This window comes from Calidris pugnax, unplaced genomic scaffold (assembly GCF_001431845.1).
Source record: "Calidris pugnax isolate Ruff unplaced genomic scaffold, ASM143184v1 scaffold15, whole genome shotgun sequence".
NCBI classification, from domain to species: domain Eukaryota; kingdom Metazoa; phylum Chordata; class Aves; order Charadriiformes; family Scolopacidae; genus Calidris; species Calidris pugnax.
Window position 1 is genome coordinate 423,612 of NW_015090774.1, and position 13,161 is coordinate 436,772.

At 41.5% G+C, this 13,161-nt stretch overlaps 1 protein-coding gene across 2 annotated transcripts in view; it reads right to left on the reverse strand.

The window, feature by feature from the left end:
• The window catches only part of M1AP (meiosis 1 associated protein), a 66,275-nt gene that overhangs the window by 5,207 nt on the left and 47,907 nt on the right, over window positions 1-13,161 (reverse strand). For both annotated transcript variants that reach the window (XM_014944369.1, XM_014944358.1), the window contains exons 6-7: window positions 8,465-8,642; window positions 918-1,091 (exon numbers count right to left, since the gene is read on the reverse strand). In XM_014944369.1, coding sequence (XP_014799855.1) covers window positions 918-1,091; window positions 8,465-8,642 — 352 coding nt within the window. The remainder of the gene's footprint in view (window positions 1-917; window positions 1,092-8,464; window positions 8,643-13,161) is intronic.

Consider the following 13,161-nt stretch of genomic DNA (forward strand, 5'->3'; position numbering starts at 1 on the left):
CATCAAGTATGAAAATCAATATTATGATGAAGGAAAATCTACCTTTAACAAAATATCATAATTGCCTGTGCTGGTCTGGAGGCTGTTATGGTAGCTACTACATAAATAAAAAATCACACCAGGGTTTCTGATCTGCCTGCTATGGCAACTATCTGCAAAAGCCACCAGCAACTCTATATGAGCTTTGCTTCCAGGCTGGAACTGGCCCGTGGATCACCAGAAGAAAACAAGTGGTTTTCTGCTGCAATGGCAATGTGAAGCTGCACGAGTACCATATTGAAGTGGAATATAATGCCATATTGGAGAGGCATGGAAAGGGGATTGCCAGAAGTGCATGTGCAGATTCCCATGGCAGTGCAATGGTGACAATACAGTTAACGACAATTTACAGGAAACACCTCTGTCTTCTGTAGCTGTTATTTTCACCCAGGGACAGATTGGGGAATTGGACGTAGATAAGTAAAGGAAAAAAAGCTACATATTCCTTATACTTTTTCCCATGCATTATTATAAATGTTGGCAGCTCCAGCTAGAACATTAGCTATTTACTGCTTAATCAATAGATATAAATACAAGCCAAATCCCTTTGTAAGTCAGCCTATATTTAAGTGCAGCTCTGGCACAGACTTTTAGTAGCAAACACAAGGAATACATCTCTTCAAGGAACATTTTTGCTGCAGAATGGAAATTATGTATAGCATCAGCAGCCACAGGACGTGGCAGCAACCTAGAAGTATTCTAAGGAAATGGCCCCTCTCAGCCTGAGACAACAGAATCTCCAGACAGCTTTCAAAGTCACCCAGAGACCTTACTTGGGTCTCTAAAGGTGAGGGAACATGCCCATGGGACAGGCCTGGTAACCTTTAAGGCTGTGGGATTTAGGAGTTCCTTGCAGAGGGGGAAAGAAAATAAAATACTTAGGGTGGTCTTGGGTGCAGTGGCATGGCTGAAGCCTCCTGATGGAAGGAGGAGATGGAGGTGTTCTCTCTCTGTGCCATAGTCATGTAGCCATGTTTTAAACAGCATCTCCAAGCTGATGACGTTGTCCTCTATGGTTTGTACATCGATGTCCATTCCCAGGATTGCAATGTCTGCAAGAAAAAAAAAAGGTGAAAAAGCACAAATATTGTCAGCAATAGAAAAGAACATTCTGTTGCATTTTCCACTACACAACACTATCCTTAGTCCCTCAAGTGCTTTTACATAAGAAGTGCTTCAGAAGCCATTACCATTATGATGGGAGGTCCTTCACACTGTCCTTGCTACTGAAAGCCTTTAATTCTTGATATCCAGTCTGAATGTCCTTGGCTGCAAGAACGTTTCATTCCTTTTTTCTTTAGTTCCTCCTGAGTATTCCCTGAGTTTTGTAGCAGCTTTTAAAAATGTATCTTAAGAAGGGTATCATGCCTTACCCCAGTCTTCTCTAAGGGTTATGGAAGTATGAGTTTCTCCCCCGTGGAGCAATGCTGGAGGATACTCTGGTGGAAGGGAGTATCCTGCTTCTCTCTGGAGACTGCTCTTCATGAACAGAGCTATTACCACTGTCAGTCACTTGCCCTGATGCTACGGGTTTTGCTCTCATTTCCCTGCAGAATGCACTAACGGACCTGGAGAGCTGGTTCTGCTTCAGCTGAGATGCACTCCCTACTTTTTTTAGACTTCAGGTATTAGACTTTAGGTTTCTCTCTGGGATGTGCACTGAAGAGGGCATTAACAGTTCAGAAGACAAAGCACCAGGAAATGCATGTAATTTACTTTGACAAATACAGTATACACAGGTGACAAAGGGAATTATCTGGTTTTTGAGAGACTGTGTTTTGGGGCTGGTAAATGTTTTTAGTCCTTTCCTCAGTAAATATTTGCCTATTTTTAAATTTTCTCTATGATAATAGATATGTAGCCACTCACACATCTTAAATTGGCACAATACGTGGCAATTGTAAAAAGAAATTCAATGCGTTCATTGCTGCCCGTTCTTAGGAAGATCAGGTTGGGATGCTGACATCTACTGTATGATGGGTCTTAAAATTCCTGGAGAGCAGATATGCAGAGCCATTCAGTGGTCAGCAATCTGCAGAGCACATATAGAAAAAGGTTCCCTGGAACTTGCAGAAGACGCATTTTGTTCATAAAAAATGTTCCCAAAGCAGAAAGCCAGTATCTAGATCACAGACAAATATTTACCTTCCTCAGCAAATGGTTTGGCAATGCTCAGATGCTTTAAATGTTTGTAATGGGGTAGGGGCAAGATAATAATAATTCTCATGTTATCAATTAGAGGCCAGTCCACTGGATCCTCTCAATTACTCCCACGCACCATTCCAGACACAAATACTGCATGCATTGATCATGATCTCTGCCCCAGTCTGCAGTCTGGCAAGCCCTAACGTTTTATCATTAAAGAAACATTGCAGCTTTGGTCTCTGTCCTACAGAGGACCTGCTTTGCAGTTTTGAAAAAGCAGTCCTCGCTGCTCGTCACATGGTCTGCCTTTGTCTAGAAATGCACTCTTCCCAGGAAAAAAAACAGTAAGCATTTTTTACCACATTAAAAGCTATTTTAAGACTTGCCAACTGCAGGGCTTCAAAATATTGGAGTCTTTTCTAGCTGCGTTAACCTGGAAATGAGCCTATGAGAGGGGATATCCTGATCCTGCTTTCCTTCTTTCAGTACCATAGGAAATGGTAGCTGTATGTTGCTTCCCTCCTCGAGCTGAAAAATCAGGTGCTTTCTCAGGATGCAGATCTTGCATCTTCACATCTTCTTGGCTTTGTGTAGTCTAGTACTATGTGACAGCAAAATAACACAGGTAACATTAATTAATTAATTAGTAGGAAGCCTTGCAGTGAACTGGGATCTCACTGCAGTAGCTGCAGTATAAGTAAGGCAATGAGGTGATCTGAGCCTTCAAGGTCTTACAGTCCAACGGAAGATCCAAAAGAAGGAAGCAGGGTAATACCATTTACTCCATAGAAGTCTAAGAAGAAAATGCAAGCTTCTCACTGAATTGTCCATAAGAGTGTCTTGAAATCATCAAATACAAATCCATTTTGTCTGGCAAGATAATCAAGTGAGGTGTCTCACTGAAAGCCTGAGCCAAGTGTCACAGCTGCTATCTCCCCAGTGGCTAAACCTGCAGCTTGTTGTTGGTGCCTTCCCCAGTGCAAGTGCCTGTCTTTAAATACAATACTCAGCAGCATATTTGAGGCTAAAGGTATTTTTTTCTTGCAAAAATGGAAACTTCCAGCCTTGACCAGATATTTAACAAGTCCATTTTAATAAGGTTGTTTCTGTCTATCTGGGATTTACCAAAGATGACCGCTTCATAAAGACATGGAACTGCACAAACCTGCCAAACCACGTTTTTTCATCATGTTCACTAATTATAATTTGTCTTGTGCCCTTAAATTTCACTTCCAAAATTCCTTAGAGGGTTGGGGCAGGAGGAGGGAGAAAAGCTAAGTATTTAATTCCAATAGCTCTATCTCAGTACAGGTTTGTTTCTTACATAGTCTGCAGATCTACAGGATTTCATTAAAGACGAAAAGAGACGATAGAACCTATAGCACAGATTTGCAAACTAAGCGAAAACAGGCTCACTTTTTCTTTTCCCAGCGTAGTGTGAGCCCAGACCAGTTTCCTGATATCAAACAGTTTTGATGGAGGAATGGAGGGGAGGGATTTAGGACTGTTTCTTTCAAAAACAATGGCTTATACAATACACAAAATTACAATTTTAGTTGTTCCTGGAAACGTTGTCAACTTCTTTCATTCCAGTATGCCCTGAATACCAAGTCAGAATTGTTAACCAAGCCTCAGAGCTTCCAAACATCCTTTTATCTTAAAGAAGAAAAAAATAATCAAACTGGCATTTATTCCAGTGATGTTCTAAACATGTAAGATCACAGAAGTTCTAAACATAAACATGACTTATAAATAAATTAAGACTTAAGGAGCTAGAAATATAACTGTTTTCCTGTGGTATGGGTTTTATATATAGGTATACATGTCCAATAATCTCGGTTTCGTTATCAAAGTCTAAGAACAACAACTGTGTTATAAGCATCAGAGAGCGTGGGATTGTTTTTTCCCTGTCACACTGTGATAGTTCTCAACCAACATAACATCTCTTGCTATATTTGCTGAAACAATTCTGTTAGCTGTTGCAAGTTCCTTCAGTGAAGCAGATTAGCTACTATATGTTTTCAGCTCATGTAGTAAGCTCTTATGATACTTCCGTTTTGAAAGCAAGTTTTTGTGATGCTTTTCAAAAACCTCACTTAAGAGAAGTGTTCTGTGCTATGAAAACATAATAAAGGCAAAGCTTTGCTTCCTATTCAATCACTCCACGTTTCAGCATCAGCCATTCTTGGAAATATCACATCCTGCATAGGATTTCCAGTAAGTTTATTCTTTTTTTCTGCCTTTTCCTAATATATTTAGTCTGTGCCATTTTGAAGGTTGCTAAATTAATCCAGTTTGGTTTAAATACACCGCTACCTAACTCATACTGTGAACATTTTTGCAAACTGTACTTAAAATTTCACTTTCGTCTCACCTTAAATAGCGTAACCACGCATAGTGAAGGAAATTATTGGCCTGTTTTTGAGGTTTAGAAAGAATAAAACTCAGCGCTATGTCACATGCAGAAGAACTGCCTGACCACAATAATGTTATATCTGGGTACTTACCTTTTACATGCTTTCAGGAAGTCTGGCAGTAACAAAACGTGGGCCCTTGGGTGAGAAAACTCAAAGTTCTCGTAATAATCAAGAGCTACAGCTCTTCATTGCTAAAGTCAGTCCACATTTCTGATGCTTCCAAACTTAGCATTCTTGTTAATGGGCGGCTGTTGCTGGTCTATAACAGCTTTTCTTATTTCTTTACCTTAAAACTAGATGTCTTTCTAAAGGTTCTTGATTCTCCACAAACTGTAGGCTTGATTCAAAAATCTAATAAAACTGTACCTCTGTGTTATGAAGGGAACAAAATTAGGTCATATTCTTGAAGTCTGTATTTAAAAGACAAAACAAAAAATCCTGTTTTGGATTCTCCCAGAGGAAATATGTTATACAGTCTCTTAAAAAAGAAAAGATTAACGTATCCAAGTTAGTTGGGAAAGAAAGGTGAAACACCAAACAGATCATTCTGGTCTATTCTACCAAGGTTCAGGTCAGTCATTACAGACAGATGGTGGATGTATTTATGAAAGCCAGGTGAAGCTAGGAAAATAACATGTTCCTGTTCTCCTTCTTTAAATCAGGAGTCATGGATAATAAGTCAGGAGAGAAAGAAAACCTTGATTTTTAAGTGTATTTTAACAGAAGTTTCTGGAGAAGCAGAATGTTGGACTTAGAGAAGAACATGTAAGGATCACTGACTGCAGTGACATCAGAAGTCAGATACGGAGGCACTCAGCCCCTTCATATCCAAGAAACATCCATACAAGGGCAAGGGGAGAGACACCAATAACAGCTGCCTTCTACCAGCCCTCCTGCCTGACAGGAAGACTGCTTGGAAAGTACTATCCAAAATGGCTGAATAAAAAAATCAATGTGCAATCTGCTCCAAAGGTGCATTGGACAGGAGAGCTTCCTGATTTGGGGACCAGATTTGGGCCAGTGGAGTGAAAGAACTTTGAGGAAGTTTGGCTAGCAGGACACAGGTAACTGATCCTTACAGAGCAGACATGAGGTCCAGCAGTTGGAAGAACAGAAAGAGACAGAAGCCTACAACGGTACAAAGACTTTTCACGAAACCCAGTCAGAAAGTATTTCCACTCTCATTGGTAGACGTGGAGGCCACTAAGCGTTAAGACTTCAAAAAGAGGGCGACAGGGCCAATGAAGAACAGAACTCAAACTCTAGCAATCTAACATTAAAGCCCTAGAGCAGGTCAGAAGAGATTTTGAGAGCAATTTACCAAAGCCATTACAAATAGGTTAAATTTTTTCAGGGTAATCAGATTCACAACTGTTTAAGATCTCTGAGCTCTGTGATAGAGCTATAGAAAACAATAACAGAAAAAATAAATTGGAAACTGTCATTTTCTTCCAGTAAGCAGAGATGGAGACAGCATAAAATGAATTACCCAGGCAGATGGTTTAGAAAGAGCTGATTTTTCCATGTGCTACAAATACAACAGCACTGCTCTGGATATTAAAAATGTAAGTAGGTTCAAACAGCCATTAAACAAACTAATGGAAGAAATAGCCACAGTGGGATGAACCTCATAATTTAGTGCTGCACCACAATACTTATTTTGTAGTGGGGGATGTGCTGCAGTTGAGCACAGCACTAATTCTTGCACTTCCTTTGTTCTAGATACTGCGATTTCAATGTTCTTTACTGTAATTTTTTTCATACAATAATATTTTTTTTGCAGAAACAGAGGAAAGGAGCTCCAACAGGTACAAAAATCTTCACAAATCAATTGGGCTCCTTTTTCAAATTATTTGGACTACCCATTCCCTGGAGCTCCTCTTAGAGAGCAAATAGATTATCTGAGTCTTCTCATAACTAGAAAACTCAGAAAGTTAGAATTTCATCATCTGAAATTTCAATGGCCTTTGCATCCCCATTTATGTTTTCATTCCATTTATCGGGTGAAAGGGCTATATGACTTCACTTTTAAAAACAACAAGGTGGGGTTTTGCATGCTCTAAAGTGGTCTTGTGACCAAGAGGCACAAAGCACCTCCTGTTCTGTGGTGTTTAGTTTTCCAGGGCTTCCCCTCAAGGGAAGTGGTGTTGTGCAGCACCAGCTTGATGCAAAGTCCTGGCAATAATCCTCCTCACCTGAGCAGCCACCCAAAATACTGTCCTCTTCCCATATGGACAAGATCGGTACTTTTAAGGACTACCTCAGCCTTGGAGCTGTAGGCAACAGTTCCTTCCACAATTTGTAACTCGTGGATTTGGTGCAGTTTTGGCATATGAAATTAATTCTAAAGTCACATCAGAATGACAAAACCTTGATCCTCTTCCTTAGGAAGCGGTCATTTTATCAGCCTTGAGAAAGAGATTAAAAAACTGAGCAGATTTGAAAGTTAGGTTAAATGAAATACAGAAATGAAAGTTGCAGCTACAGCAGCATTGCAATACACAGGATTTTACCGCTGTGGTGTTGGACTTTTGATCATCTGCTCAGCATCTTTTGCTTTGAAACAAAAAGCCTCACAACAGGAGCTAACAGGAATTTCTGTTTCTGTATTTCTCATGACTATAGCTTAAATTCTTACTGCTGAAAACCGTCAGACTAAAGGAGTTCTTCAAGATATGGCTAGGAAAAATAACATTCAGGGTCTGGGGTGTACTCGCTCTTTCAATAGTGAAGAATGTGGCAGTGTATGCAAGGGACGGGACGAAAGGGAATCTGCATTCCACCGAAACATTCCCAGCCCCTACTCTGCCAGTTTTTCTGACCAGAAATTTGCTACTGCAACCACAAGAGAGTGGTAAGGCAACAACATCCAGTGTTGCCTGTCACTCAGTAAAAACAATATTGTAATTGCTAGTAGCAGGTCTTACACTTACTTTGCAAGGCATCAGGATTCAGGTTTTTAAGCCTGTAATCAACTTGTGAGAACTTGCTGTGTGATAGACCCTGGTACCAGGTGTGTCTTATGGACTGGAGTTCAAGTGTCAGCAGTAAAGGCCCTTGAAATGGGGATCTGGACTAGAAAATAGAGGCTGTAGCGCTACAAAGAATTAATTGATGTGCAGTTATTGGTTACTGAAGAAATAGAATCTTAAGAGCTGAAGCATAGAGAAAGGAAGCAGCAGCTAAGCAAGAACAGTATCAGTGACAAAACCCAACAAATTAACAGGGTAAATGCTTGACTTGGTCTGGGAAAGTAATTCTTCCCAGTGTTGTGCAATATGTAGCCTGGGGGAAACAGCTAAAGGCTGAGAATTGTTTAGAAGCCAAAGTTGTGAAAGGACAAGACCTTGAGTTGGTGAGGGGGAGAAGGGGGCTATCTGTAGGATCATTAAAGCTGTAAATGGCCTGCCTGCTTCTCCTTCCCTCCCTTTTGCTTGCCTGCTTCTCTCTCCCCTGAATACCTGCTTCAAGAATTCTTGTTGCCTTTGCCTGATCCAAGGACCTTTTAATCAGCCAGTCAACTGCCCAGGGTGATGCTCAGCAGTGTGAGTATATGTGTGTCTGAGAGTGTGTTACCCCTACAAACTGTATGCATTTTTCTCTTTAATCTCTCAATAAAGCTGTATTGCACATGAAGTTAATTTTAGGTAATACCAAGAGATGCAGTAATGCTTGAAGTCTATGTGCTAATTTTGCCCAAATGTGATAAAGCCCCAGAGAAGTGCCACAGTACAAACTTTTTGCTGTTCCTGCAGGCACAGCATGAATGACACTAAATGTCACAAAGGAAAGTGGCATATATCAGACCAAAGCTAAAACTATCCAAACCCATAACTTCCCCGAGAACCCTTTCTTATACTCACCACTGCTGATGGGCTCCTCTGCAGGCATGCACTGTTCCACATCCTCAGGTTCCAGAAAGTCTCTCTTCAAAACCTCAATGACTTGTATTCTTCGCAGACTCACAAGGTCCACATCTCTTAACTTCTTTTCCAGCTGATTTACCATTTCTTTGCTGGACTGGCTAGTCAAAATTGTGATCTGAAACACAAATCAGAGCGTGCAAGAGCTGCCTCTAACACTAATCCTCTCTTCATAAGTGATGATGCCAGGTTTGTTTGAATAGCAGAGGTCCCACTATGGAGAGAGGAGAGAAATCTTGCTAAAATATCTATTCAAAAGCAGATTGAAAAGCTGCTGGGGCTGTCCCCAGAGAGCCCTTGTCCAGGTGTAAAACCCATGAAGATGGGTCAAACCCTGAGCACCGTTCTGACTGAGGGGGTGTTGCTGCCTAGAGGTGTGGGACACTTTATGGGGTGGAGGGGAAGCGCAGGCTGGGATTGCAGAAGGCTTATTAGGGGATATTTAGGGGAAGAACCAAAAGTGGGCAAAGGGGTGAAGCTAGGTGATTTGGGAAGGAACAAGCATAGGAAAATAGAGGGGCAGAGGGATAAAAAGAGTCAGTCCTATGTAAACAGTTGGTGAGTCAGTACACTCACCTGGCCAGGCCCTGCCCTGATTACCACAGGCTGTCCCATCTTCTCCTTAATTTCCTTCCCAGCTCTGTCCTGGGTGAGGGCTCTCTTCTGTGTGCACATGTGTGTGTTTGTGGGGTGTCTCAGTACAGCTGCTGGAGCCACACCGTGGGTTGGAGGCCCATGTGTCTGTGGTGCAGTGGCTGGAGCAAGTGCGAGTGAGCGTACAATCGTTAGCAAAGATCAAAATAGACCAGCTGGTGAACTGGTGAAATGGACTGGGAACAAGGGGGTCTCTAAGGGCAAAACCAAGGGAGACACTGGTTATCAAAGGGACAAGGTGAGTCCTGACCAGCTCTGTGTGCATGTACGTGTGTGTGTACACATGATGTACCAGCAACTGGAGTGGGGCTGCAGCCTTGGGGATTTGTATGTCCAGATGCCAGGAACTGGGGAGACTGGGATCCAGGAGCAGCTACTGGGCCAACTGAGTGTCTGAGCCCAGCTGCTGGAGGGATCCACATTGTATGTATGGAGACAGATGTGTGTGCATGTGTGTATATATACATATATATATGTATATTCCTGCTAGTGGATCTCCCTCTTGCTCAGCCAGAGAGGGGAGTGGGCTGAGGCTGCTGGTGCAGTGTGTGTTTGTGTAAGCACTCTGAGTGTCTCTCTGTGATCTGTGTGACCAACCATGCGTGTATATATGTGTTATATGCATGTGCTCTGTGTGCATCTGCCTGCTGGGAATACATGCTCATCCTCACAACTGGTTGGGGCTAGAGTCATGGAGCTGTGGCAGCCTTACTGATGTCAGATCAAGCCTGATTTCCCTAACAAATTATATCTCTTCAGCTGAATTTACCCCTAATGTTTGCCTCTGAGTTAATGGGAATGAAGAAATTATGGGCTCTGTTTAGGAACTAATGAAAATGGCTAACTGGGACTGTTCTTGAGCTGGGGGTAGCTGAACTGCCTAAAAGCTGTTAAGTGTCTTTTGTAGAGCTACAAACAGAGCATTTACTACAACAATGCACTTTTATTTGATCAAAAGCATGGCTGCATTACACCTGTAGCTTATCACCTCCAATTTACCCTTTTCACAACCTGAGTCACACTAGCACATGATGGTCAGAGACCAGGAGAAATATTTTACCACATACAAAAACTGAGGTAGCTACTGTGACTTCCCTTCATATTACCGCAGTTTCTATATATAATCCCTTAATGTCATTATACTTCCTAATCTGACAAAAATATGGGCTACTGGTAACTTGAAAAACACTTTTCATCCTATAGCAGATTGGCCACATTTCCTGCCCTGTAGCTGCTGCTGAGACTTAGCTTCACTGGTGCTGGTGGTTTTCCCCCTCAGATCTCAAAAGAGTAAGCATTTTCAATACTTTCAACAAATATTTGGGTTTTAAATGATTGCAGTTTGTAACAAAGTCTGCCTCCTTTGCTTACTAGTCAGCTAGGAATATTCTTGCCTCTTTGTGGTTTATCAGCTAGGAAAATGTCTATTTGCCTAAAGACTACATCTGATTTGCACAAGCAAATTGCCACTGGTACTCTTGTATATCATCCATCATGGTCTCATGCTAAAGAAACTGCACTTCTAGTACAACCATAATGCCTCCTTAAGCACTTGTGTTTCTGCTAGCTCACATGAAAGCATACTTCATCACCAGCTTCTGACATACTATATTTCTCCATCCTACTGCTGTTTGTAGTCCTGTCCTGTCCTGTCCAGGGCAGCGTGTGTTCCTGGTGAGAAGCTCTGGAGTAGTCTCTTCCACATGGATGGAAGCATGGGGAAAGCTTTTTGGTTTAACTTGTGTTGCTTTGGAAGCATAACAGTGAAAGCAAAAAAGAGCACTTCTTTCAGAAGAGAAGGCTGCACAAACAGAAACAACAACTCACTGCTGAGACAAGCCAGTGCATCTCAGTGGCACGTCTGGCCCCTCGCTGAGTGCCTTTTCTCCTCCTGCCCAGCTGCCTGCAGCTCCCTCTGCTAAGCATCTTTCCTCTGCTGCAGGATTTCCCTGACAGTAGTCTTAGTTGTTCCCAATTAATTCCTCCTAGGTTGTTTACTTACTGTAATTATATGCCTGTAATTTGCTGTTTTAGCCAGCACCATGGGTTACTGTATCTCGGTAAGAGGGCCACTGAGATATCAGTTTGGTAATTGGGCATTGATGCACCAAAATGACATACAAAGCATTAAATTTTGATGAATAACAAAGATTCTAGATAAGTCTTCTGTTAAATCTTAACTGCAAAATACTGGAATCAACTGATTTATGAGGGCACTTAACTAAGGCATGAAACTCTTGGAACAGAAGAAACTGTATTGGTAGAACCTGACATTCATGCCACTGAAAACCAGATGGAACTAAAGAGTTAAAGAAATTCCATAAAGTAGGCCTTATTTTCTCTTGTCCATGCCTTACAGTTCAATGCAAAAATACGTATGTTTTCTAATTATAGAATGGTTTGGGTTGGAAGGGACCTTTAAAGGTCATCTAGTCCAACCCCCCTGCAATGAGCAAGGACATCTTCAACTGGAGGTTGCTCAGAGCCTCATCCAACGTGACCTTGACTGTTTCCAGGGATGGGGCATCTACCATCTCTTCGGTCAACCTGTGCCAGTGTTTCACTAATGCTTTAAAGTATCACAGAAACAGAATTGCTACTTCACAGTGGATTAAATAGAGAATGCTTGTGGGAGATGTTAAGAACTCCATCGCCACACATGGTCTACTTGATACAGTTGAATTTAACAGGGTAAATGCCTACTTTAACTGGCTTAAATTATCCAGTCTTTACTTCCAAGAAGGCATCCTTTTTCCCTTCCTCTTCAAAAGATACTGTAGCTGAGCCAAACCATTCAAATGCTTTCTGAGAAAAAGAAACAGAAATAAAAATCCAACTTACTCTGCATTAAAAAGAAAAAATAATGCTTGTGATGAAAACAAAATTTCAGTCACTGAAGCATCCGAAGCAGAAAGCTGCCTTTTTTTTTTTTTAGAAACAGGGCCTTTTGTAAGGTTGAAACATGCTTCTGCCTTTCTGTGATCACTGACTTTTATTTTTCAACAGAGGGCAGAGAATTGTAGGTGATCTGCTCACTTCTTGGCTCCTTAGTGATCTGATGGTGCTTATTCACCCTTCTGTGAAAGACCAAGGCCACTCCTTAGATCCCATTTAGGTCTGTGAAACACCTTTTGTCAGGATTTGCAGGAGACTGAGTTTCATCCACAAGTCACATTTATGCAGCATGCCAAACGGGAAGGATTGCTAGCTTGGAGAGAAGTCCGTTGTCCTTGAAGTCATCCACAGAACTAAACTTTGATCTAAGGTTTCCTCAAGATAGGCAAATATGATGCATTGCCTTTTGGGAGCCCTCAGTACCCTCTCCAGTACCTGTGCCTAAAATCAAGTGTACTATAATACTTCAGATCTCTACATTATCTGAATTATTTCTCTAGTTTTATTTTGGATATTTTTCAAATTAAATAGGACTGCTGTAAATTGTATCCACTAATGAAGCCACAAAAAAAGCTGTTCTCAATTTATTTTTTTCTTTCCCTTTGCTTTATGAGGCATGCATTCTTGGAAGAAACATTTGATGCCGGTCACAAACAGCTTAAAAGGAAGTAAGGAAATGGAAACAGGGAACTAAATGTAGTTAGCATGGAGCAACTCAGAGCGAAGACTAGAACTGGCAAGTGTGACTGATGTCTGTGGTATCTGCTGTTCTGTGGAAACCAGGAAAATTCAGTCTCCAGTGGGGATGTTACTTTGAATGTGGTGAAGAAGGGAAGAGGATTATACGTTCAGCTGTCAGTGAGAGGCTTGTAGTTTACAAGGGTAGCAAGGAGCTCCTCCTGCCTGCTCAACTGACTCTCTGCAAATGTTCTCTAATACCATAGAAGATATTTTCTGACAGAGGTTGTCTATGCAGCAATTTAAGTACAGTTTGCTGCATGAAGTTTCTGAAGAATGGCCACATCTCCTGGTTCTAGAGTTCTTCTCCCTAAGAAATCTTTCAAGTTAGAATCCATGCATATTTGAGA